Source organism: Callorhinus ursinus, unplaced genomic scaffold (genome assembly GCF_003265705.2).
Source record: "Callorhinus ursinus isolate GAN/ISIS: 27379988/994484 unplaced genomic scaffold, GSC_fseal_2.0 scaffold38, whole genome shotgun sequence".
Classification (NCBI taxonomy): domain Eukaryota; kingdom Metazoa; phylum Chordata; class Mammalia; order Carnivora; family Otariidae; genus Callorhinus; species Callorhinus ursinus.
Window position 1 is genome coordinate 2,501,912 of NW_027397100.1, and position 25,227 is coordinate 2,527,138.

The 25,227-nt window shown below is 48.3% G+C and overlaps 2 protein-coding genes across 3 annotated transcripts in view; both read left to right on the forward strand.

Annotated features, from left to right (window-relative positions):
- The window catches only part of LOC112827069 (antileukoproteinase-like), a 381,146-nt gene that overhangs the window by 327,209 nt on the left and 28,710 nt on the right, over positions 1 to 25,227 (forward strand). The window lies entirely within an intron of this gene.
- The window catches only part of RIMS4 (regulating synaptic membrane exocytosis 4), a 61,280-nt gene that overhangs the window by 16,100 nt on the left and 19,953 nt on the right, over positions 1 to 25,227 (forward strand). Inside the window, exon 2 of one of the 2 annotated variants that reach the window (XM_073880368.1) lies at positions 23,710 to 23,851. In XM_073880368.1, coding sequence (XP_073736469.1) covers positions 23,710 to 23,851 — 142 coding nt within the window. The remainder of the gene's footprint in view (positions 1 to 23,709; positions 23,852 to 25,227) is intronic. The other variant, XM_025875614.2, reaches the window with a different exon arrangement.

Below are 25,227 nucleotides of genomic sequence, written 5' to 3' on the forward strand. Positions count from 1 at the left end.
AAGTGGGCCCCTTTATATGAGGAATGAGGGGGTGGGAATGAATCGGAGGGCAGGCTGCAGCCAAGGACTGGCTCCCTTTTCACTCCATATTCAGCCATGGAACACTGTGGATTCTAAATTTGAACCTGTGCTGGCTTTCAAGGTCATTATGTAGGCCTATTTGTCAGAATAGAAGGATAGATCATATTTTATTCAGTAGCCTAATTTGTAACTTTTAAATATTTAGAATAAGTATGAGGGCCTCCATTGGACTCTTGCCCTGGGCCCCACAATATTAGGGGCAGGGTGGGGGACAGCCTTGTGTCCCTCTCTGAACTGAGAGTGAGAACAGCCCAGGGATGGCCCTTCTGATGGTCCCATTGGTGGTACACATGGCTTGCATGGACCTTTGTGCAGATTATAGAGAACACTTCTCACACCCAGCCTGGGTGACTGAATAAAGAGATTGCACCTCCTGTAGAGGGATGAATCGGAAGAAGCCCCCCCCCCCCGCCCTTCTCCAGTGCCAGCTCGGGAAGACAGGCTGTATTTCTGCCCCGGACCCACCTTCCATCGGGTGCCTTTGTGCAGGGAGCAGCTTGCCCAGTAGTCCGCAGGGCCCCCTGAACCGGAACCATGGGCAAGACCAGAGGGAAAGTGCTTGACACTCTGGGATCCCAAGATAATCATTAAGTCATCTTAGTTTTTAATATTCATCCTCATGATAGCAAACGTTTATTCTTGTTTCATACATGCTAGGTACTCTGAGCACTTTTCCTGGACTATCCTATTGAAACATCAGCATATGAAGGTGGTAAAATTGTCCTATCCATTGTACTGATGAGGAAACTGAGGCTCAGAGAGTCTAGGCTTATCTTTGGCCCAAGGTCATTCAGCAGGAAGGTCAGACAGGCCTGCCTGGCATGTGAGTCTCTTAGCCTAACCACTGCTGGGCACAGCCCTTTATCATTTTTTAAAAGCATTGTTTATGCAGTCAACATATTTATTGACCCTGCTGCAGTGTGCTGGGTACTTGAAGGTAGGATGGGGGCCTCCCTCGGCCGAGGAGGAAAGATGAGCAGAGCAGGTAACTGGGTGACCCCATTGAGCAGGGGGTGCTGAATGTGTCCCCGAAGTGTGAGTAGCTGTTTATCAGGCTGCGTGGTCAGGGAGGAGCCCCCTGTGGTTTATCGATGTCTTGTGAGGGCGAGGTAGGTGCATCAGGAGGAGGCAGGGCCAGGAAAGAGGTGGGTGGTTGGGAAAGGCTCTTGTGCCCCCGCCCTTCTTGGAGACTAGAACTCTCTTGTCCTCTCCAGGCTTCCTGGGCCCTTGCCGAGAGGGGCGAGACTTACTGTCCACCCTGCACCACGATCTTTTGCAAAGGTGGAAAAGTGAGATTGAGAGGGTGGTTTGCTGTGTTTTTGGCTGGGAGGACTTGGGGCCCGGGCCTCTGAGCCCTCCTGGACGTGGCCTGGTCCCTTCACTGGGCTCCTGCTATGGTGGGAGTGGTCGAGTTACTGCTTGTCGCTGTAACTCCTTAAAACAAATGTTGTGCTTTCCCTAGTCACAGACACTTGTACGGTTATCCTAGCTGACATTTCCCGAGCACACACCATGTTCCAGATGCTGTGCTAAGATTTCACGCAGTTTACTTTGTACGGTCCTCAGTCCTGTGCAGTCCTGTTGCTATTCCCGAATTCACCCAAGGTCACAACCCAGCAGACAGCAGAGCCGATTTCCTCGGGCCTAACGTCCTCAGTCTGTGTCATGTGTACCCATGGTGGAGATTTTGAGAAAATGCAGAGGAGGCACACAAAAAGAAAATAAAAATGACTCCGATTCTATCATCCAAAAGCAGAATGTTTAACCACTAGGGCTGTTTCTCTCCAGTTGTGCATGTGTGTGTGTGCAGGAGTGTGTGTTTAAACCAAGACATGGTCATGCTGTGATACTGTTTTGTAAACTGAAGCCACTACTTAAAAATCACCTTAAAAGGACCTTCACAGACTGGTCTCCACAGGGACACTCTGATTTCTAGGATCGGGTCTAGAACTGTGTATGATCCGTCTGTAGACCACAGCCCGGCCAAGGCAGGCCCAGGGACAAGACAAGGCTGCTTACCCTAAGAGCTGCGGCTCATTTTTGTTCCTGCTTTTCACTCTTGTTCTTATAAAAGATAAATAAATAAATAAATAAATTGAAAACTGACAGACTTACCCAGGATTTTATTCCATGCCCAGCCCCGCATTTAAATGTGAGAAGCAGAAGGCTTGTGAGCTATAAATAGCGCAGGCCAATTCTGAACAGTGGCAGAGAGAATTTGTAGGTTCTGTTTCCTCCCAACCTGGTGACCTGGATTACTTCCTTCCTGCAACGATGGCTCTCCTCCCTGCCTCCTCTGCCCATCCTTCACGGAGCAGCGCAAGTCCCTCTTGGCAGGTGTTCAGTGAGCGCCTACCCCGGGCCAGGCCCTGGGTGCTGGCCACACGGATCTGAGCGAGCCACCAGCCCCGTCACAGCCTGGGGTGGCAGGGGTAGATGTAGACACAGTTGTCCACAAATGGAAACCTTGTCATTGTGGAAGCCCAAAAAGGGGTCCCTAGCTCTGGGAGTGGGGAAAAGCATCCCCATCCTGAAGGACGGGCTACTGGAGGTGACAGAGGGCAGGAGGAGACAGGAGCCCCAGAGAGGAGGGGTCTCTGGGGCGACGGGTGTGCTGCTTGGCACCGAGCAAGGTTTTGTTATTACTCAGCGATTGCATACTTCTTGAGGGCGCGTCCTGGCTTCCTTTGGTGGCTCCTGTGGCTTCTAGAATCCCATCATCTTGGGTAAGGAGGGTGCACAACATTTCACTAGTCCAGTGATTCCCAGACTGCTGTGCACATGCTTTTCTACCTGACACCAGGATCCTGAGCTCCAACCCCGATTATTCAACTAAAACTCTCAGGTGGGACCTGGGAATCTATTTCTTCACAAGCTCCCCAGGTGATTCTATTGTTTGACCACACTTAGGATTTGCCCTACCAATCCAGTCTCCATCTGGGGACCTGCCTTGACTGTCCAGTCTCCCTTGGATGACAGTGAGGAACAGTCTTAACCGCTCAGGGCTGTTCCTTCCATTGACAGACAGCTCGACTGCAGAAAGTCCTTCCTTTGTGCCCAGAGTCACCTTCACCATTAATCCTAATATAATAATGATGCTGAAAATCAAATTTGCACAGCCCTTTGTTATCTATACAATTACTTATTTAATTTGAGAGGCAAAAACCACATAGATTTTAAATTCAGAGGGACCTGCATTAAAACCTTCTCTCTCTTCTTGTCCTACTCTGTGTCCTTAAACCAGTGAACCTCGCTGTGTCTCAGTGTCCTTATCCCTTAAGTGGACATAATAATAGTATCGGGTCATTGGAAGGACGGAGTAGTGTGTGATGTGGGCTCAGGATGGGAGTAAGGCACCGATTTCATAATCATCATAATTTTATATTATTGCTACTACTATGACATGAGACATTTACATTCAGTATTTAGAGGTTTTTACTGGGCGCTTGCTGTGTGCCCAGCACTAATCTAGGTGGCGTGGTACGTCGTGAAAAAGCTCTCACTCACTGGCGTTCGTCATCAGTATTGTTAATATTATTTGAACCTTCAAAGTTGCTGGAGCAGGTGATTAAAATCACACACCTTTTACAGATAAGAAGATGGAGCTCAGATGGTTGGGGGAGTTCCTTAGTTGATTAGAGATGGGCAGGGAATTTAATTGGTGTCTTCTGCTAATTCTCGTCTTTTCTCCCACCTTCAGCAGGCTTTTGTTTCAGTCCCTCTGGGAAGGAAGGAGGGAGGAGAGACCATTATGCACAAAGTTAAGCTCCCCATCCCCGACACACACTTTAGCCCCCCTGATTTCCTCGGTGCTGGGCAGTTTAGGGACAGCTGTGTGGTCCTTTATTCTCTTCCTCCATGGCATTCCACTGGAAAAATGAAGTTCTGGTGCCTTTGAGCATCTTGCAGGCATAAAGGAGTCCTAGGGGAGAAGTGTAGGGTCTGGCTGCTAGCTGGCTCTGCTGGGTTGGGTTTGCCGCCCGAGTGCGGTTAGGGTCTTCACATCTGCTCTGGCAGCCATGGGTGCAGCCCCCACTCCACCCTGAGTCACTACCCGGTGCCCATAGCATGACTTCCCTGAGTCCAGGTCTGACCGGATTGGTTGGGTCCAAGGCTGGCCCTGGCTGGCTGCAGAACCCCGCTTGCTCTTGGCCTCCTCACTGTCCCTGGAAGGTGAGCAAGAGTTTCGGGCACTGAGTTCTCTCTCCCCAGGGGGCTGCCATTCAGCCTGATCTCTCTCCACTGGATGAAAGACCCCATCTCCTGGTAAGGAACCACGGACATCAACAAGGAAAAGAGAAGCCTTGTAGTTAGAAAAGGGTCCCTGTAATCAGACATACAGGTGTGTTTGCTGCTGGCGAGGTGGGTTCCAAGCCAGTGACTCACGTCTTTTATCCTGTGTTAGAGGTCGGTCTCAGCTTCCCTCCTGTGAGCTTTTGTCTGAGCTCCCTTGCTTTCTTGTACAATTTCAGCTGCCCTGTTCCTGCCTCCCCTTCCATCCACTTCATCAGGCAAATCTCATTTCTAGTAGCCTCTGACCGTGGGAAAGCCCTGGGTCAGGAGTCAAGAGACTGAGTTGTAGACCAGTGCTGTCTAACAGAAATTTCTGTGATGATGGAAATGTTCTGTATCTGTACTACCCCAGATGGGTAGGTACTAGCCACATATGGCTGTTTCAGCACTTGATGTGTGGTTAGTATAACTGAGGAACCAAATTCTTCATTATTAAAAATTGTGATTAATTTAAGTGGTCACACGTCGGTAGTGGCTACTATATTGGGCAGCACAGCCCTGGACCCAGTTTTGTATGTGCTGAGCTGTGAGACCTTGAGCAAGTTTCTTGCCTGCTCTGGGATTAGGAAGGGGTGCAGTTGGAGAAATCAGGAGACTGGAATAGAGACCGAGGTCTGAGTCAGCTAGATCTGGGGTGGATTCCCGCTCTGTCGAAAACCAGCTGTGTGGTCTTAGGCAAGTCACTTAACCGCACTGTGCTACAGTTTCCTCATTTGTAAATAGTCATCTCACAGGCTTTAAATGAGGTTTAAATGAGATAAATCTACAGGGACTCACTCCCAGTAGGCTCTTGACAAATAGTAGAAGTAGTTTTAGCTGATCTTATGGGAGTCCATGTTCTCCTCTTGCCTCTTTGGACAACTCTGACAATTCTTGCTTTTGCTACAGATGTGTAAGAAGTGCTTACTTTCAGAGCCAGAGGTTTATCACCTTGAACCTCTTGGAATTATGTGTAGGTTGTGTCATTGTGCATTTGTATTTTTTTCTGGAGAAAACCAGAATTTTTTTAATAGAGATAAACAGCTTTCAGAAGATTTTCAAAGGAGACCAAGAAGTTTATAAGAACTCTGGGAGGGAAAGAAGCACGGTACATGTGCGGCAGGGCTGGGGTGTTTGGGAAGACAGAGGGTTCTGGCCCCAGACTGCCAGCATTTTTGACGCAGCCTTGCCACCTCCAAGCTGCATAAATCTTGTTGAATCTCAGCTTCCCCATCTGTAAAATGGGGGTAAGATAGGGCCTCTTTCATGGGTTGTTGTAGGGATTAAATAAATGAATCCATGTTCATTGTGTAGCCCAGCACCTGGCATATGATCATTGTCCAGTGAATGCTGGCTGCTTCTGACATCATCATCATCACCACCGCCACGAGCACCCATTGTTTCTAACCACTGCATGCCTGGCCTGATGCAAGCTGTGTCTGTCTGCCAAAGTTTGCCCTTCTTCACCTGCTGCATCATCTCAGACTTCACCTCGTACTGCTCTCCTGTGCTCATTCCGCTCCAGCCGCTCTGGCCTCCTTGTTTGTCGGACGGGCCTGACATATGTCTGTCTCAGGGTCTGTGTGCTTGGAGCTCTGTGCCTCCAGGTATCCATCTGGCTTGTTCCTTTCCCTCCTTCAGGTCTTTACCTGCATATTATAATGAGGTCTCCCTGACCACCCGTCCTTCCACTCTATATCTTTGTGTATTTGGGTGGTTCAATGTTTCCTTCCCTCTCCCGGATTGGAGCTTCAGGAGGGCTGTTTGTGTCCCTTATTTTATTCCCGGCGCTGTCTAGCTCCAGTGCCTAGGACAGGCCCTGACATAGAGAAGGTGCTCAGAAAAATACTTGGTGAGTCAGCAAATGAATGATTGGATCTCATTCAGTCTGGGGTAGGCTCCTGTAGGATCCCCACGCTCCAGCAAATATCTCCTATGTAATAGTTTGAATCAACAAATATTCTCTGAACCCTCCTCGGTGCCAGGTTAGGTGTTCGGTTCCCGGGATAGAAAGATGAAGAACATCCCAGCTTTGGAGGAGCTCACAGATGTGGAGGTGGCTGCAGTGTAGTCCCCTCAGTTGTAACTGCGGAGTTGTGCTACGACACTGGGGTCTGTCTTCCACCCTGTCCCGGGAGGGCCTGGTGGACCAGGGTCCCCATCTGCCTTGCTCCATGCTGTGTCCTCAGCACTGGCCGAGGCAGGCTCACATATGTGTACAGGATGCATCAATGAGCACATACAGGGTGTGGTGGGAGAGGGACTGGCAGAGGGTCTGTGGCTGCACCGAGGAGGAGCACAGCCTCACTCACATGGGAGGGGAGGACCGTTCTCCTGTCCCTTGGCAGACTGCTTGGACTGTTGCTTGGCCAACGATGCAGCGACTTGGGAGCCATGGGAGGATGGTGGCTTCCCCTCCATCAGGAGGCTGGGTAGCCCGCCGCAGCCTTTCTGTATTTCAGCTTCTGCCTGGGCCTCTGTCCTTGGAGTTAAAAATAGCCAAGGATGGGAGTGCAAGGACACGCTGTCCTCTGCCATGGAACGGGGATTCTGCTACCGTGTCTCAAAGGGGGCGGCCGGGCGGCAGGTTTGAGAAGCCAATGGCTTAAGGAATTATCCCTTCCTGCCCCCTCGAGGACAAGCACGGACTTCTCTTTCCCCAGTCTGGGATGACTCTAAATGAGCTATGGAATGTCACAGCTGGAGGGACTCTAGGGAGTAGACTGTTATGGGCAGGAAGCCCATCACCTACAGGCCTGGGACCTTGGCGGATGTCACCAATTAAGGCCCCTTTTTCTTGGGCACATGGCAGGCATCACCAATCAATCACAGCACCCTTTTCTGCCAAGTCCAGACACAGTCTAAGAATTTTTTTTTTAAGATTTTATTTATTTGAGAGAGAGAGAGAGCGCGCACATGAGAGGGGGGAGGGTCAGAGGGAGAAGCAGACTCCCCGCAGAGCAGGGAGCCCGAAGCGGGACTCGATCCCGGGACTCCAGGATCATGACCTGAGCCGAAGGCAGTCGCTTAACCAACTGAGCCACCCAGGTGCCCACAGTCTGAGAATTTTTAACACAAGAATATTTTAGGCAATAGCTATCAGAGTTGGCAAACAAGAGAAAACCAATTTATCATTGTAATCTAGTCCAGCCCCCTCCTGGTGGGAAAACTGAGCTCAGAGAGGGGTAGAAACTTGTCTGATGTCACGCAGAAAGTCTGTAGTAGAGCTAGGACCAGACCCCAGGAGTCCTGACTCTGCTGGGCCTTTTTTTGTTCTCTGTCCCCTACTGCATCTGCTTTTTTATGAGAACTAAAGTGTGTCTGTCCAAAAGAAAGCCTTTTCACTGGACTACAAACCTCAAAATTCTATGCACCGTACTGTGTATATGTGCTGACAGGTACTTTTTTCTAAGGAAAAGAGAGAATAGCTCTTGTCAGCTTCTCAAGAGGCTTCTTGCACAATCAAGAAAGGTGAAGAGGGGCGCCTGGGTGGCTCAGTTGTTAAGCGTCTGCCTTCGGCTCGGGTCATGATCCTAGGGTCCTGGGATCGAGCCCCGCATCGGGCTCCCTGCTCAGCAGGGAGCCTGCTTCTCCCTCTCCCACTCCCCCTGCTTGTGTTCCCTCTCTTGCTGTGTCTCTGTCAAATGAATAAATAAAATCTTAAAAAAAAAAAAAAAGGTGAAGAAATCCAAGAAGAGTGAGTAGAATGGGCTGAAGTGCTACTCAAAGTATGGGTCACAGACCAGCAGCGGGGACCTTGCCTGGGAGATAGAAATGCAGAATTCCAGACCCCACCCAGCAGCTACTGAATCCAGTCTGCCTTTTAACCAGATCCCTGGATGATTCATGTGCACATTAAAGTTTGGGAAGCTTGAGGCTAGAATTTAGAAGCTCTGCCTTTGGTTTCCTGAAGTGTATGGAGTGCCTGCTCAGGGCCAGGCACCTTTGCAAGTCTGCGGGGCGGACATGGTCCTTGCCCTCATTTGAAGGAATGGAAGGAGACAGGCTCCTTGGCCAGGATGGTGCCCAGCTATGCTCAGTAGCTCTGCTAAGGCCAAATCAAGGGAGGCATTTGTTTAAACTGTTGGAAGATAAAGGGTAGCACTTCTCTCCGAGGAGTCTGAGACGTGGTGTGGGGGGATGTTCTTGCCTGGAAAGCCCTAGTGGGCTCCTGGTTAGCGTCCCTTCTGCAGAGCAGTGTGGAGGGGGCCTGGACGCTAAGCAGCCATGATATTTGGATGTGCTGAGCCAGAGCTTGAGGCCAGGTTTACCAGTGGCCTCTAGTGCTGAAAAGAGCTCATCGAAGGTGGATTTGCTCCAGTGAGTGCTGGGGCCGGTGGTTCCAGCTGGTTCTAACTGGTCACAGCAGATCCTAGTTAATTCTTGAGTCCTTCTGAGGCTCTGAAGCAAGCTGACCATGTGTAGACTGAGGAAGGTGCCAGTGGGGAGGTGGAGGCACAAACAGGCTTGCCCCGGTAGGGCTGGGATTAAGAGATTCCTTCTCCTCTTTCACATGTGCCCACTGTATGTCATCATCCGTGTGCCTTCGTGGGGATATGAGTGTACGGGTGTGCTTTGAAGATGGCACACCTGGGGTCTAGAGGGCGCAGCCCAGGCCTCATCTGGCCTTTGCAGCAGGCTTCCCATGCTGGCCTCTTGCTCAGCTGAGGCCTTTGCTGCCCCTGTTGGAGGCCAGCGCTGACCTGAAGAAGCCTTACCCACCCCCATGCTACTGGCTCCATGTGGGGGGGGGGGGTCAGTGTAGAATAGGGGATAAGAGCAGGGCCTGGGAAAGGAAATGGGTACATATAGAAAGAGAAAGAAAGCTCTAACTACAGACCATACAATTCACTATGTAATGTGGACAGCTCAGTGGTTGTTAGCACACTCACCATTATATGGTCATCACCACAACCGATCGTAGGACATCTCCATCACCCCGAAAGAAATCCCTGTACCCAGTAGTACTCACTCTCCTGTCTCCCCTTGCCCCTAGAAACAACTAATCTTTCTATCTCTATGGATTTGCCTGTTCTGGACATTTCATATAAATAGTCATAGACTATGTGGTGTCTCATGTTTCATGTGGCTTCTTTGATTTTGCATGTTTTCAAGGTTCATCTGTGTTGTAGCATTCATCAGATCTCCATTCCTTGTTGTGCCGGAATAATATAATATTCTTCTAAATACATATATACATATATACATACACACACACATATATACACAAACATATATACACACATACATATAAAATAAATTTTGTTTAACTGTTCATCAGTTGATGGACATTGGGCTGTTTCCACTTTTTGACTATTATGAATAATGCTGCTGTGAACATTTGTGCTCAGCTCTTCGTGTGGTTGGGGCAGGTTTGTTTTGCATTCTGCCCCTCTACTAACTTGCTGTGGGACCTTGGGCAAACTGCTTCAGTTCTCAGAGTCTTGGTTTTCTGAGAGTTTCTGGGAATTGGGGACACTGGTATCCATCTCAGAATATTGTTGAGAATAGTGCCTATAATTTACTGAGTGCCTTTAACTCACCATGGCAGTCACTTTACATATGTTCTGTCATCGAGGTCAGCCCCGCACGGGGCATGAGAGGATTTATTTCACAATTAATGTGAATCAGTGCTAAAATAGGCTAACACTCTGCCTTGTTCTAACAAATCACTTGGTGGCTTCTCTTTGCAGTGTGCATCCGGGGGGAGAGCTCCCCCACCTCCTCTATATCCTTAGCCTTTTCACATTATTAGGGGACATATTTTTTTATCTATCCTTTTGTATATTCTTTTTTTTTTTAAGATTTTATTTCTTTATTTGACAGAGAGCACAAGTAGGCAGAGTGGCAGGCAGAGGGAAAGGGAGAAACAGGCTCTCCGTTGAGCAGGGAGCCCGATGAGGGGCTTGATTCCAGGACCCTGAGATCATGACCTGAGCCAAAGGCAGATGCTTCACCGACTGAGCCACCCAGGCGCCCCTCCTTTTGTATATTCTTAAAAATGCTTAAATATACATAGAGAAAAGCTTTCTGGAAGAGCTGCCTCATGGTTTCATCATTTCTGTTTTCCCTCTGCCGTGAGATTAGCGTGTCCCAGATAGGGTTTGCTCCTTCCTCCTGGATTCCAGAAGAATTCATGGGATGGAGCCCCAGCTAACTCAGAAGGGATGTTTCACGTGAGCAAACGCTAAACCTTTAATCTGTGAGCCACTGAGATTTGGGCGTCGTTTGTTACTGTAGCATAACCCAATGAGAGCTGATCAATATTACAACAGTGAGAAGTGGGTTCTATTACTTCCATTATATGAAGGGACTGAGGCCCAGAGAGGTTCAGTAACTTTCTTTCATTTATTCAGAAAGTGGCAGGAGGATGCTGCAAGTCCTCCACCCAGTCATTCTGGCTCCCAAGCCTGTGCTCTTAAGAAGATGGCAGTATGCGGGCTGTGTTTGGTGAATGATGAGTAATCCAGTGTGGACAGAACACCTGGTGTGTTCATGATGTAAGACTAGTAGTATAGGTTTGGGGCAGATTCTGGAAGCCTTGAATGCTGTGAGTTGTGAGGGTTCCTAGTGCCAGATGGGATTGTAATCTCTACCTTTTTGCCCACAACCCAGCTTCTTCCAGAGCTTGCTCAGCTTGTCCCAAAAGCTATTGGGAATGGCTTCCTGGGGAAAGGCGATCATTGTGGGGACTGTAAATTGTCTCCCTTCCAATGATTGCTGAAATGCCTCTCCTCTAGAAAGTCTTCCCACTCTGGCAGGAGTAGAGTGAGTGACTTTTCCCTGACCACCCCTGGTAAGTGTAGGAACCCCTCCTTCCCCAAATACATTTACTCTGCATTCAGAGTTCATTGTCCTCAGTTGACATTTTGGTTCTGCCTTTTTGCCTTCTCCCTGAGTATTTGTCAATATGGCTTTCGGTTGTAAACTCCCAGAAGGTAGCACTTGCATCTACGATAAAAATGTTGCTATGATTTTATTTGCAACCAAGTATAATGCAGTATTGAAATCATTCTTAAAACCCAAGCACTGCCTCTACTTCCAGTGCTGTATTAATTACTCCTCAGTTCCCATAGTACTGTGTGTATATCTCTGTCCTTGAACTATTGTATGTTGTAATTATAACAGCTTGTGTTATAATTGCCCATTTACTTGTCAGTCTCCCCATAGACTGGGAGTTTCAGTAATGTCTGGGTTTAATTCATCTGTATTATGAGTCTCTCGCATAGGCCCTGGCACTGAATAGGCACTTGGTAAGAGTTTGTTGAATGAATGACAGTTACTTATCTGTTATCTCTCCCCTCCCCCTCTACCAACTGTAAGCTCCTTAAGGACAAGTCTTCTTCTAATCTCCAAGACCAGGAAAAGCATGGGATAGGAAATGAGTTCAGTAAATGCATATTTCGTCGGACAAATGAGAACAGTATTTCCTTACAGGGGCAGAACTCTTTAGAGTTAGAAAGCACATTCAGATACTTTACTCAGTCAATTCTCTCAAAATCTTTAGACTCTCCCTGTCCAGTGTTCTCAGATTGTTATCATGTGCCCTTTGCCTTCCTTGCTTCCACCAATTTCACTCTGTGTCTTTATGACCTCTCCCTCTTCACCCTTCGTATGCTCTTGGAAAAAGTTCTGAGGAATTCACACACAGCTCTCTCCTCTCATCCCTCCAGTGTAAAGCGGCCTAAAGGGCAAATTTCACTCTGGTCTGCACTGAACTAAGACCATTCTCCCACTTAACAGCTTTGCCGTCTTGGGCAGGTTCATTAACCTCCCTGAGTCAACTTTCATTTCTGAAAATCGAGACAATAGTGGTTGTGAGGATTAAATGAGGTAATGTAGGTTGACCTCTGGGAGCTCAGTAAGTGGGAGTTCCTGTCTTTATGTGGAAGGGTGGAATTTGAGACATCATTAAGCCCGTGGAAAAGAATTGTGTCTTAAAAACAAACATGGGTTGGGGGTTACTTTATTCTGAGATCTCCCCTCCCTGTGAGCTGCTACCTCTGCCCCAGGCAAGCCAAGGCCTCAGCACTTAGGTCAGCACCACGGACAGTTCCCAGCACGTAGGCCTGTTCAGTTCCTGTTCTGTAATAGGTCTAGGAGGCTTTCAATTCCAAGTCACAGCTTTATTTTATATACCATCAAGAGAGAGAAAATGTGTCAGAATTTAACTGACTTGCCATTGGTTGTCATTCGTATCTTAATTTCAGAGGTCGTGAAAATGTGTGTCTTAGATTCAAAGAAATAATGACAATATATGAAAGGTGGTATTAGCGAGCCATTGGCCAGTGACCCTTGAAGAGGTTAATTTTACTAGCCAGCATTTATTGAATGCTTACTGAGTTCCAGGCCTTTTTCACCCCTCCCTCTTCTGTCTTGGGTGCTGTCTGCCCTTCATACATTTACTTAGCAAATGTTACATTTGGGGAATATAAATGTGAGCCAGATAGACAGTTAATCAGCAGTTTTCCCACCATCCTTCTTCCCAAAATATTTTAGTTCTGAGTCTCATTTCTTCAGGACGTTGCTTCCTGCTGAAGGATAATCTGTGTTAACCTTTCCAGTCTACATCATGTTTAAACCATTTAAAAAGCATTTTAGGGGCACCTGGGTGGCTCAGTCATTAAGCGTCTGCCTTCAGCTCAGGTCATGACCCCAGGGTCCTGGGATCGAGCCCCGCTTCGGGCTCCCTGCTCCATGGGAAGCCTGCTTCTCCCTCTCCCGCTCCCCCTGCTTGTGTTCCCTCTCTCACTGTGTCTTTGTCAAATAAATAAATAAAACCTTAAAGAAAAAAAAGGACTTTAAATACATACCCTTAATGACCCAGCAATTTCATCCCCAGGTTTGTGCCCAGAAAAAAGTGCACAATGGTCAACAAAAGACACGTACAAGAATGTCTTTGGCAGAGCTTTTTGTAATAGCCCCAAACTGGAAACTACCCAAATATTCATCAGCAGTATACTTTTGATATGTAAGACAATAAAGCTGTGAAAATGAATGAACTTCATTAAAACAATCAGTGTGAATGAGACTCAAAAACATAATGTTGAGTTAAAGAAGCCAACGTTGGAGAATATATAGTAGATGATTCTATGTATACAAAAGTATGAAAGAGGCAAAAGAACCTTTGGTGTTAGAAGTCAGGATGATGCTACTCTTGGAGAAGTAACCATGGCTTGTGAGGGGCTTCTGAGCCATTGGCAGTGTTCTGTTTCTTGATCTGGGTGCTGGTTCTGTAGATGAGTGCACTTTGTAATATTTATCAAGTTATATACTTAAAATTATACATCATATAATTGTACACTTTTCTGTATATATATATATATGTCACACTTCAACAAACAGGTTTTTTTTTTTTAAAGATTTACTTATTAATGGGAAGGGCAGAGGGAGAGGGAGAAAGAGTCTTAAGCAGACTGTGTGCTGAGTGCAGAGCCCAGTGTAGGGCTCAATCTCACGACCCCGAGATATGACCTGAGCTGAAACCAGGAGCTGGATGCTTAAGTGACTGCGCCACCCAGGCACCCCAAACAGTTGTTTTTAAAAACATCTTTCTCCAGAAGAGAAGGGGATGGTGAGAATTTTATATGCAGGATGATTGGCAAGACATTTGGGGGTAGTTGGTCACATGGGATGTTTGGAATTACCTGAATTATTCAGTGTGAATGGAATGGAGAGCACATTGGAGAAAAGGGAAAAAATAGGCTGAGAATGTAGATTGGGACCAGATCCGAAAGGCAGTGTGTGTTAAGGTCTTTGGAATTTATTCTGCAAGCATTGAAGTATGACTGGAGGTTTTTAATCAAAGAGATGACATATTCAGGATTGAGTTTTAGAAAGTTCATGCAGGCCACAGAGTGGGGAACTGGCAGAAGAGAATGCTCTGGTGCTGGGACACAGGTTGGAGTAGAGGCTGACCACCTGACCAAGCATTTGAGGCACCTGGGGATCTTCTGAAATTACAGATTCACAGACCCCCACCCTAGGCCTACTGAACCAGAATCTCCAGGAGAGGGGCAGAGAAATCTGGGTTTTAGCCAAGTTCCCAGTGTATTCCAAACTGTCAGACCAACACTGACCTCCAGGCGGGTGTTTGGGAGCCTCCAAGTTAGTTGACTCTTGCAGCAGTCTAGGCAAGAGAAGGCCTAGGGGGTGAGCTAAGGCTGTGCTCCTGCTGATGCAGAGTAGGACTGAATTTGAGTCCCCAGAAGGAGGCATGGAGACACGGTTTACTTAATTAACAAATACTTGTATGTCATTTACTAAATAGTACTTACTCTGTGCCAGACTCTGTTCTAAGTGTTTTTTTTAATACCAAATATTAACTCATTTAATCCTCATAAAAATGTTACGAGGCACTTACCATTATTTTCTCCATTTCTTTGAAGAGGAGGCAACAGAGAGACAGAGAGGTTAAGTAACTTGCCCAAGATTCACATTACTAATAAAGTGACCAGGGCCAGCTCTACAGCTCAGACCATCAGGCGCCATTGTCCATGGTTTCAGTTACTAGGCTTTGCTGCTTCTTGAACATGCCCCAGAAATAGTGGCAAATGGCTGTTTAAGGTGAAAGGGGCTGAGAGGTTGGCAGTGAAGAGACCTGAATTCTAATTTCAACATAGTCATTGACTCATGTCCCTCTGTCGACCTCAGTTGCCCCTTTACACAGGAAGGCATTAGTCTGGATGACCCCTAAGTTCCCTCCAGATGGAATCTTCTCTGATTTTAATGGAAGGCAGATTTTGACATCTCTGGAGAGACGAGGGGGAGGTAAAGGGCCCTCAATCAGGGTTTATGCTTCTTTGGCCTGTTTTTGGAGACACAGCCAGAGGCAACATCAGGGCTCAGGAGGTCTGAGTGCCTGCATGGCATCTCAGCCTTGATTTTCAGATGAGTTTTAAGGCGTGGGCAAGGGAGACATGTGAGGCTGAAGTCACTTGGAATAGCTAGGCCAGAGAGAGGTTGACCATAGAGGAAGAAGAGGCAGCAGCTTCCAGGGTATTCATCTTGGAGGAACAAGAAGGGCGGTGCTGGTGGGCAGGGGAAGCAGTGAGTCCCAGGGGCCATGGTACTTCTCCGATCCTGGTTTAAAATAACAGACTGACCCAGAGCTCTTGTGTCCAGGGGACTTCACAGACTGTGACATGGATCTGTAGTGGGCCTTTCACAGAGACAAGATTACACTCTGGTCAGGGATGTGGTGAGGGGTTTTAGAGCCTGGGGACCTGGAGTAAGTCATGTGACCTCTCTCAGCTTTGGGCTCCTCATCTGGAAAACAAAGCTGGGAAGACCCATCTTCGATAAAATGTCAAAGTGGAGAATAGTTGTATAGTTGTATTCTCTCCTTCCTCTACCTCCCACCACCACATTCTTGGACTCTCTAGTGGTTAAGAGTATAGGATTTGTTTTCACACAAATCTGGGTTTAAAACCTAGCTCTGTCTTGTCTGGTGTAAACTTGGACAGGTTGCTGAACTGTTCTGAGCCTGCTTCCTTTTTGTAAAATGAGGATAACTTGACTCTCAGAGTTATGGTTAAATTATGTCTATCTATCTAGAGCCTAGCACAGGGTAAGTGCTAAGAATAATGGTATTTACTCTAATTTTAAATTTATCATTATGATTATTTTATTATCCTGTTCCTTATGAATGCTTGTTTTTGGGAGAAGGTACATTAAACACATACATATTCAGGTATAAACAACTGAGTGAAACTTACTTTTCTTTATTGGAAAATTTTCCTTTTTCTTGGGGGCCTGTCTTAAATATAAAGCCAATTCAATTAAACATAAACATTCATAAACACTGTTCATGGGGCTGGGGCTATGTTGGGTGTTGTCCTTGGTGCTGAAGGGGAGTAAGGGAGGAATGAGCTTACACTGTAGACATAGGTACCGACTAGCTTGACTGAGGACTGTGTTTCAAGGTGCAGTGGAGTAGATACTTCAAGAGAGGTGAAGATGAAGTGCCCTGGGACTCAGGGAGTCTGATCAGGGAAGTCTTTGTGGAAGAGATGGCATTTGAGTTCTGTGGTAGAGCTTAGTGAGTTTAGTGCAGTGGTTCATTAAAAACATGGTTATTGGAGTTAGAAAGATGGTTTGGGTTCCAGCTCTGCCATTAGTAGGTATGTGTCCTTAGGAAAGTTCCTTAACCTTCTGAATTCTTATTTTCTCCTCCTATAACATGGGGCAGTAACTATTTGCTCACAGTTTATTGTGACAGTTAAATGATATGATCCCTCTTAAAACACTGGGCACAACATCTGACACAGTGGTGATAATAATAATAATAGCCGTCTTTATCAAGTGCTTGTGGTATGCCACTGCTCACCTAGGACATCCTGAAGATTAAATGTTCGTATTATTATATTACCATATTGTTGGAGTTAATCTTCATAACAGCCCTAAGAGTTTGGTGAGTGCTGAATAAATTATAGGTGTTATTTAAAGCTTAGCTCTGGAGGACGGTTAGAATTTTGATAGAGAAGGTGAGGAAGGGAGGAAAGTCAAAGAGAGAAAACCATGGTGAGGAGTTACTGAGGATGTACCCAGAGCGAGGTGCCTGGGGCTGGGGTGTGAAGACTATGGGGGAGACCAGTAGCAGATGGGCTGGGAATCAGATAATGGAGTCTTGCATGCCTGGATGCAAAGGTTGAACCTAATTTGGCAGGCAGTGGGGAGCCATTCTAAGGTTTTAAATAAGATCATGGCATGATTGAAGTGATTTACTTATAAATTTATATTTCACCTTCATTTACATTATAGAATTAATATATTTAACTATAAAAAATTCAGAAGTCACAGAAGCATACAAAAGAGAAATAAAACTTTCCCAATGTGCTTGTTGGAGTATAAATCGGTACAACTACTTTGGCAAGTCATTTTACAGCTGGCCAAATGCTTGCCCTATAACCCACAAGTTCTGTTTCTAGGTATATTTCTGAGACATGTGTGTGAATCTTCCCTAAAGGCCAAGCATTGAAGTAATCATAGCAACATTATTCCTAATAGCCCCATACTGGAAAAAAAAAAAACCCTAAACAGTACAATGGATAAATAGGTTGTGGTATATTCATACAGTAGAATACTGTATAGCAGTGATAATAAGCATCTACAACTACACACAGCAATGTGAGTGGATCTTATACATTCAGTGTAACACTTAGCAGAAGCAGCCAGCTCCCCCCTCCCCAAAGGGCCATTCTCTGTTTATAAAGTTCAAAAACAGGCAAAACTAGTATTTTGGGTTAGAGATCAGGATAGTGGCTCCCCTTTGTGGAGTGAGAGAGACCTGAAGATGGGGCACAGTGGGCTTCAGGGGTCCTGGCAATGCTCTGTTTCTTCATTTGGGTGCCGGTTATACAGGTGTGTCTGCTTTGTGAAAATTCATCAAGCTGTATGCTTTGGGTTTGCTCTTCTGTATAGACCTTGTAGTACTTAGATTTGAAAGTTACAGAAACACATCTTTCATCCCCCTCTTCTGACAGTCTTTCTCCCTACAGTTATTCCCCATTAACAGTTTGGTTCATATCCTCCCAGATTTCCTCCCAAATATATATAAGCTATCTATAGCTTTACAAAAATGGTATTATGATTTACATAGTGTCCTGCAGTGTACTTTGTTAACAATATGTTGAGGCAGTCTTTCTGTGTCACTGTATGTGTAGATCTAGATGATTCTTTTTTTAAAAAAAAAGATGTTATTTTAAAATAATCTCTGCACCCAACGTGGGGCTCGAACTCACAACCCCGTGGTCAAGAGCTGCATGGTCTACTGACTGAGCCAGCCCGGCCCCCCCCCCCCCCCCCCCCCCCGCCCAGATGATTCTTTTTAACTGTTGCACAGTATTTTATTGTGGGGATGTGTCATTTAGTAAACTGGTTCCCTGTTGGACAGTTAATGCCAGCATTTCATTGGTGTAAATGATACATGGGGAACCTCTTCATGCACATCTTTGTGTACTTTTGTGACTGTGTAGAATAAATTAGTAGGAGTGGAGTATCTTTGTCTGAAGTGATAATTTAAGATGGTTAATCTCTTAATGACTTGTTGGGTGGGTGGGTTGGAAGCAGGGAGACCAGTTAGGAGTCTGTTGACATAGTTTGGACTTGAGGTGTAGGTGGTTGGCTGTGAAAATGGACAAGAAAGGGGAGAGAGAAGCACTGTTACAGGCAAAGACCTTATAAGGCTGTTTGAGGAGAGGGGGAGTCAGAGAGGTCCTGAGGGGTTCTGAGTCTGAGTGGCTGTAGGACCAGGGGTGGGTTTAGTTTTGACCAGGCTGCATTCAGGGATTCTGCTCATCATCCAGGTGGTGATGCTCAGAATGCAGTTGGAAGTATTGCTCTGGCCAGAGTTAAGGACTCCGTGTTGGGGGTGGGATTCATTTGCATAGGGTGGTCCTGAGGTTGTGGGAGGGGAACGAAAGCACCAGGGGGCGAGGTCTAGAGGGAGGGGGAACCCAAGGTCTGAATGGTGAGGCCCTCAGGTGTAGGGATGGAGGCAATGGTCAGAGGGACCGGAGGAGATTCATAAAATTTACTATCAAGGAAGCCAAAAGGGAGATCTGAAATGACTTTTGTTCAAAGGATGAAGTAATCCATAGCCTACGTTAGTCGCCCTCCCACTGGTCCCCCAGTGGTGCTGTCATTACATTTTGTACTTGGTCTTCAAGGCACTTACCACACTTGTGATTAATCAATGTGATCATCTGTTCAGGGTCCACCTCCCCCCTCTGAACTGTGAGCTCTGTGGAGGCAGGGACCATGCCATTCTCATACTCTTCTATCTCCAGCATCAGGCATGGTGTTTATCACATAATGGTGTTGGTACCCCAAGTTGTTGTTGCTGTTTCCTGGCAGGACTCCAGCGGTTCACACTCCGTGCCCCCCTCCCCCGGGGCAAATTGGGAGAAGAGGGACTTAGGACCCCGCGGAGAGAATTCAAGCTGCTCATTTCAAGTTTTGGGTGCAGCAAGTGTGAGTGGGTGGCCAAAAGTGGGTCATCCAAACTCCCATTTATTTGTACATTACAGTAGTCAGCTACAGTTGGTGCCCAAAGCTTATGGGACTCAAACTCCAAGCCTCTCCAATGGGGCACTGTGAGAACCGTGGACAATGTAGCTTCTCCTTTGCTCCCCTTAACCATCCCTTTGGAGAGCATGCCCTTCCCCATGCCTGCACTCATTGTGCAGCAGCTCTTCTTATCACCACATTCATGAAGGGAATGGTGTTCCCATCATGATGCTGGAACCTACCTGTGCAAAGATTTTTGAACTTTGACTTCCTTAGGATGCCGGTCAAGGCAGGTGTCTTAAGTCACGTTTCCCCCAAAAAGTACCCTGAGATGAGATTTGTGTGCAGGTGATGGAAGTGCCCCCACAGGAGACCGGGGAAGCAGGAAGCATGCAGGGATGTGGGATTGAGGGCAGCTCCAGCCCCCCCACCTCATAGGGTTCCTCTGGAGTGCATGTTATGCCTCAGAGTTGTTCTGACCTGAGGTAAAGGACCTGAGTTGAGGGTTCATTCTCCTGTTCCATTTAGGCTTTGGTTAAGGGGATCACGGATCATAAACCCCCAGGCACTTCTGCCTCTCTCTGTGTGGGGGCAACGTGGGCTCAGTAGCCAAAGGAAGACTGAGGAACAAACAAAAAGTTGGCAGGTAGAGGCTTTCAGAAGCCCAGTTTGGTGGTGGGGCTCACAGGAGTGGGAAGAAGGGCGATCTGTGGGGTGTGGGTGGAGTGTCAGCAATGTCTGCTACAGCAGGTCATGCCCGGGTCTTTTTCTGGGACCCGAAGGACCCAAGGCAGAGGCTGAAGCTCCCCTCTGTCTTCCATCCACTTGCGCTTTATCAGTGGAGACCAGCACTTAGAAGCACATTTCACATCCTCATGAAGCCTTCCCACCAGACCAGAAGGCACTCAGTAGATGTTCACTGAGTGAGTTGGAAGCACCACCGTTCAGGAGTGGGGGCTGAGATGAGGCCGTTGTATTTGGTCACGAGCAGCCGTTGGAGACTGGTTTAGGAAGCTGTGCGAATGCAGTGGAAGCCAGACTGCGAGAAACGACAGCGTGTGGTTGTCTCTGTGCTCGGGAGGAGTTTGTTGGTTGAAGGCGGTGGTGGAAGAAGCGAGGCCTTGAGCAGACTTGCAGGAGGAGTGGAAAGAAGCAGAAGATGGAGAGGTGGCAGATTCAAGGCCCAGAGAGGACAAATGGGAGGAGGAGTTCCCGGTGCGAGTGGGAGGAGGTGGGATGAGGAGAACAGGTGGCAGATCAGCCTTGGCCAAGAGAAGGGTTACCCTCTTACTGCGAGAGAGCGGGGGGGGGGGGTTGAAAGGTCTGAGGATGGTGCAAGTTGGAAGTGAGAAGGAGCAAGTCAAAGAGACACAGCTTTTCAGCCAAGTGGGGGAAAGGTCATTGGTTGGGGTGACAGGGTGATGGGGTAGGGAGTGTGAAAGCGTTGGTACAGTCACTTTGGGGACCTTGACTGAGTCAGCAAGAGATGGCCAGTGGAGGATCGGATGGCTGAGGGTAGATGGCGGACCTTGTTGGTGTGGTTGGGCACCACACTGGGGACTCCCGTGGTGGGGAAGGTGGCATGTTGGGGAAAATTTTGCAAGATAGTTGGTGTGAGCAAATTTGGGGAGTGTTGAGAGGTCTTAACTCTGCAGTCACTGTGGCTACTTCTGTTTCGCACCTACTATGTGCCGGGCTCTGTGGCAGATGTCCAACAGTTCCATGGGGTCGGTGCTACCTGACTTGCCCAAGGTTGGGCCACCAGTGGTTGCAGAGCTGGAACTCTGTGCCTGCCCCGACTGATTGCAACACCAGCCTCACCTGAGGCCCATATAGGGTATTTGGATGTGAAATGCTTTGGTGCTGCAGAATGCCACACAGATGTGAAGCACACCTCTCCAAACCTCCTCCTTAGCCCCCTTGGGGACTGAATTGCGTCATGCTTTGGTTCTCCCTCTTCCAGGAGAAATGTGTCAGACCCTGGTGGGTGGGGACAAACCAGTGTGAGTCTCTAGAACAGGGTTCTGTGGGGAGGTAGAAAGCCCAGGCAGGTGTCTGCAGCCTGCCTGCAGGGTGCCAGGTTCTGGGTTTGTATCCCCAGTGTGGGGGAGTGGAGTTTGTCCCTGGACCTGTGTCTGCACTGTGTGTGTGGGAGTTGGGGGACGTCTCTCTGTGCTTGTGAGTCGGTGCTTCTCAGTGAGCATGTGCGTGGTTTTGAATCTTACTCTGTCTTAGCACCTGCTACACACAGAGGCACATAGAAGTGGTTGGGTGGGTTGCAGATACAGCTTAGAGAAAGAACAAATGGTGGGATGAAGGGCGGCAGAGAGACGGGGACACACGTGTTCCCCCACGTGTTCAGAAACACCCAGGTGACACACACACACACACACACACACACACACAGAAATGCAGTGTCTTTCTCTGTGTGCTTTCTTGAGTGGGTTGGCATATACTTCTTATGGATGTGTATCTGTGTGTATGACTGGCACATACCCAGTTAGCCTCTGAAACACAGAATGATAGGTATATGGAGACTCGTGGAAACACACAAATAAAAACGCTCAGACACACATTAGCGCACTCTGTGTCTTAGCATGTGTATTCCTGCGTGTTTCTGTGTTACCATGTGTTTTTCTGAGTGTGAACTTCTGTGTGCCTGAATAATGCAGGTACATGTGGGAGACAAACGTGGGCACACACGCTGAGAAACACACACACAATGTGTGTGTGTGTGTGTGTGTTTCAAAGTCAGGGAGGGAAGGAGGAGGGAGGCCAGGAGGACAATGGGAGGGTCCTGGTCTCGCTCTGCCTCCTGGTACGCAGACCCAGGTCCCCCTACCTTTTGGGGAGCAGGATGATGGGATTTGGGTGACACTGCTTTGCTCCGGTGGGTTGGCCAGCCAGCACTGAGGAAGACCCTGAGGTATATGAGTTCATCCCAGACTTCTTAGAGGCATGGGGAAGATCCCCCTAAAGGTGTACCCCACCTCGAGTACACCCGCAGTCCGTGCAGGGTGGCAGGAGATGTAAAACTCACCCTGATCACCAGGCTGTGGAGCAAGGAGCAGAGAGACCCTCCTGGGGTCAATTCCTGGTGCCATCATTCCCCACCCCCCCTTTCTGGCTCTATGGGTGTGGACAAGTGGCTCAACCTCTGTGTTTTATGTCCTTGATGCCCTTGAGTCTGGGAGAACAGACTCATCTACCTCATGGGGGGTTGAGGATTAAGACCACTCTCAGGGCAGACATCCGTTCATCCAGCAGTTATTAACTGAGCGCCTACTGTGGCTGGACCCTCTTCTTGGCCCTGGGACTTCAATAGTTACCAAAGCTAAGTACCGTGTCCTGAGTTCACCTGCTATGGGGAGGAAGCTGGTCAATAAACCAGTAATGCCATAAACATGTCTGGGGTGGTGTTGGGAAGAAAGCCAGAGCAGGGTGATAGGACAGAGAGGGGCAGGGGGCGGTAGGGGCCAGAGAATGGTCAAGGAAGGCCTTGGCTAAGATGACGTTTGATCACAGAGTGGAAGCAAAGGAGTGAGCTACTGGCAGAGGAGAGGGTGTTTGAGGGGAGGGAATAGCAAGGGCAGAGGGCCATTTGTTATAAGTCTGTTGTTCTCCCATTTTACAGTTGAGGAAATGGAGGCACAGAGAGGCTGAGTGATTTGCCCAGAGTCTCACAGCCAGTGAGAAAGAGATCCACATTTGAACGTGGGCAGTCTGGTTTCAGAGCCATTGGTCGAATTGGTGGTCCTCAATCAGGGGTGACTCACTCCCCCCACCCAGGGGATATTTGGAATGTCTGGAGACATTCTTGATTGCCACACTGGACCGGAGGGCGCTACTAGCATCTAATAGGTAGAGGCCAGGGCTACTGATAGAACCTCCACAATGCACAAGACGCCCCCGACAACTCAGCGGGATCCCGTCTAAACTGCCAGTTGTTGCTGAGGTGGAGAAAACCTGGTCCAGATCCATGCAAAACACTCAACAGAGTATGACACATAGTAGGTGCTCAGTAAAGAGTAACTGAAGAGGAGGAGGAGGAATGATCTGTAGAGAGTTGCAGGGGAGTGTTGAATTCAACGGGGAGAAGAGACCTGTAAATGAATCCGTCCGTTAACAGGACTCCTGTGATGCTGCTTGGTGGGTGGGTATGAAGGGCAGGGCCGCCCCAGGGAGGGGGTACAAGTGAGGCAGGTGGTAGGAGGAGTGTGGTGGACTGGAGGGGGCAGGGCGACACTGGGCAGCCACCAGCCACTGTACCACTAACCAGATGACTTGTCTCTCTGTCCCTTCCCGCCCTGTGTCTCTCTCCCCATCTCTCTTGGCCTCTCTGCCCAGAAGGGGACAGCCGGAGGCTGAAGGGGGCCATCCAGAGGAGCACGGAGACCGGCCTGGCAGTGGAGATGCCCAGCCGGACCCTGCGCCAGGCCAGCCACGAGTCCATTGAGGACAGCATGAATAGCTACGGCTCGGAGGGCAAGTGAGTGTGGGGCCCGGCCTGCTGCCAGCCCTCCTGGCTCTCGCAGCCCCTGTGGTGTGGGGTGGGAGGGGCTGAGCAGCGCTGGCCAGGAGGCCGGGCTCAGCCTCAGGCCGGGCAGGGCATTGGCTCAGCGCTGCGGGTCGTGCCGAAGGGAGGTGGTAGGGCAAGCAAGCTCCAAGGGTGACGCAGAGCAGTGTGGGGCAGACTCCGGTGCCTGACGGCCCACGGGCTGCACCATCTTGGGCCCATCCCTTCTCTGAGCCTCAGTTTTCCCATCTGTAAAACCGGGTAATAGGGGCAGCCTCAGAGGGGCGTTGTGAGGATTCGGTGGGTTTCTGTTTACAGAGAGCAGAGGACAGTGTTGGCACGTGAGTGCCGTATGTCAGTGTTGGCAAATAAAGAACGGGGTCGCGATGGGTTTTATCAGGATGTTACTCTTTCCCCTTTACTTTCTTAGTTTCTTAAATCATGATTGGTTTTTAAAAATACATAATCAATAAGGAGTTTGATAAGGAGTTTCACACATGTCAAACCATAAAATATGAGGTCTGACCGCCTCCTCACCAGCATTCTCTCTCCCCTGACTACGTCAGCACCACTGGGTTCTTGTTCCCGCTCCAGATTGTAGGCCCTGTGCCCTGAGTCAGAGTCTCTGGGAGTGGAGCGCGGAACTCCATTTTTTAAAGGTTCCCCGAGAGAAGACTACTCCAGACTGGGGGGATCTCATCTTTGTAGCAATTACGGACCTCTTTGAGAATTTTGGGCAAGTTTTGGGCCTGCTTTCCCCTGAGAAATATGTGCACATACACCCTAACACACACACAGTCCCACACGTTCTCACACACATACACACACAGTCATACAAACATACTCTTTTCATAATTAGAGCGCGTTCCCAGATTCCCCTGGAGCCCATCCATGGATCCCTAGCAAAGAAACTTTGCTCCCAAGTGACATTCTTATCGTACAGATGACCAGGGCACTCAGAGAGGTTGGGGAGCTTGTCCTGGATCACAGAGCACGTTAATGGGTCTGGAACTTAGGAGTCCTGACTCCCAGTGGGGGCTCATTCCGTGGCAACACATCGCTCCCTTGTCTTGGCCATCCTCAGCCAGGGGTATGGGGGTTCTCGTCACCCTCATGAGGACACTGGGGCTTGGGGAGGTTAAAGCGGTGCTGTCCAGTACAGTGGATGCTAGGCACGTGGCTATTTAAATTAATTTAAATGGAATAAAATGAAATATTCTGTTTTTCCATCGCACTGGCCATATTCCAAGTGTCCAGTGACAACTCTTTGGGACAGGGCAGGTATAGAGCATCTCTGCCCTCGCAGACAGTTCCGTTGGGCAGCACTGGCTAAGTGGCTCGTCCGGGGG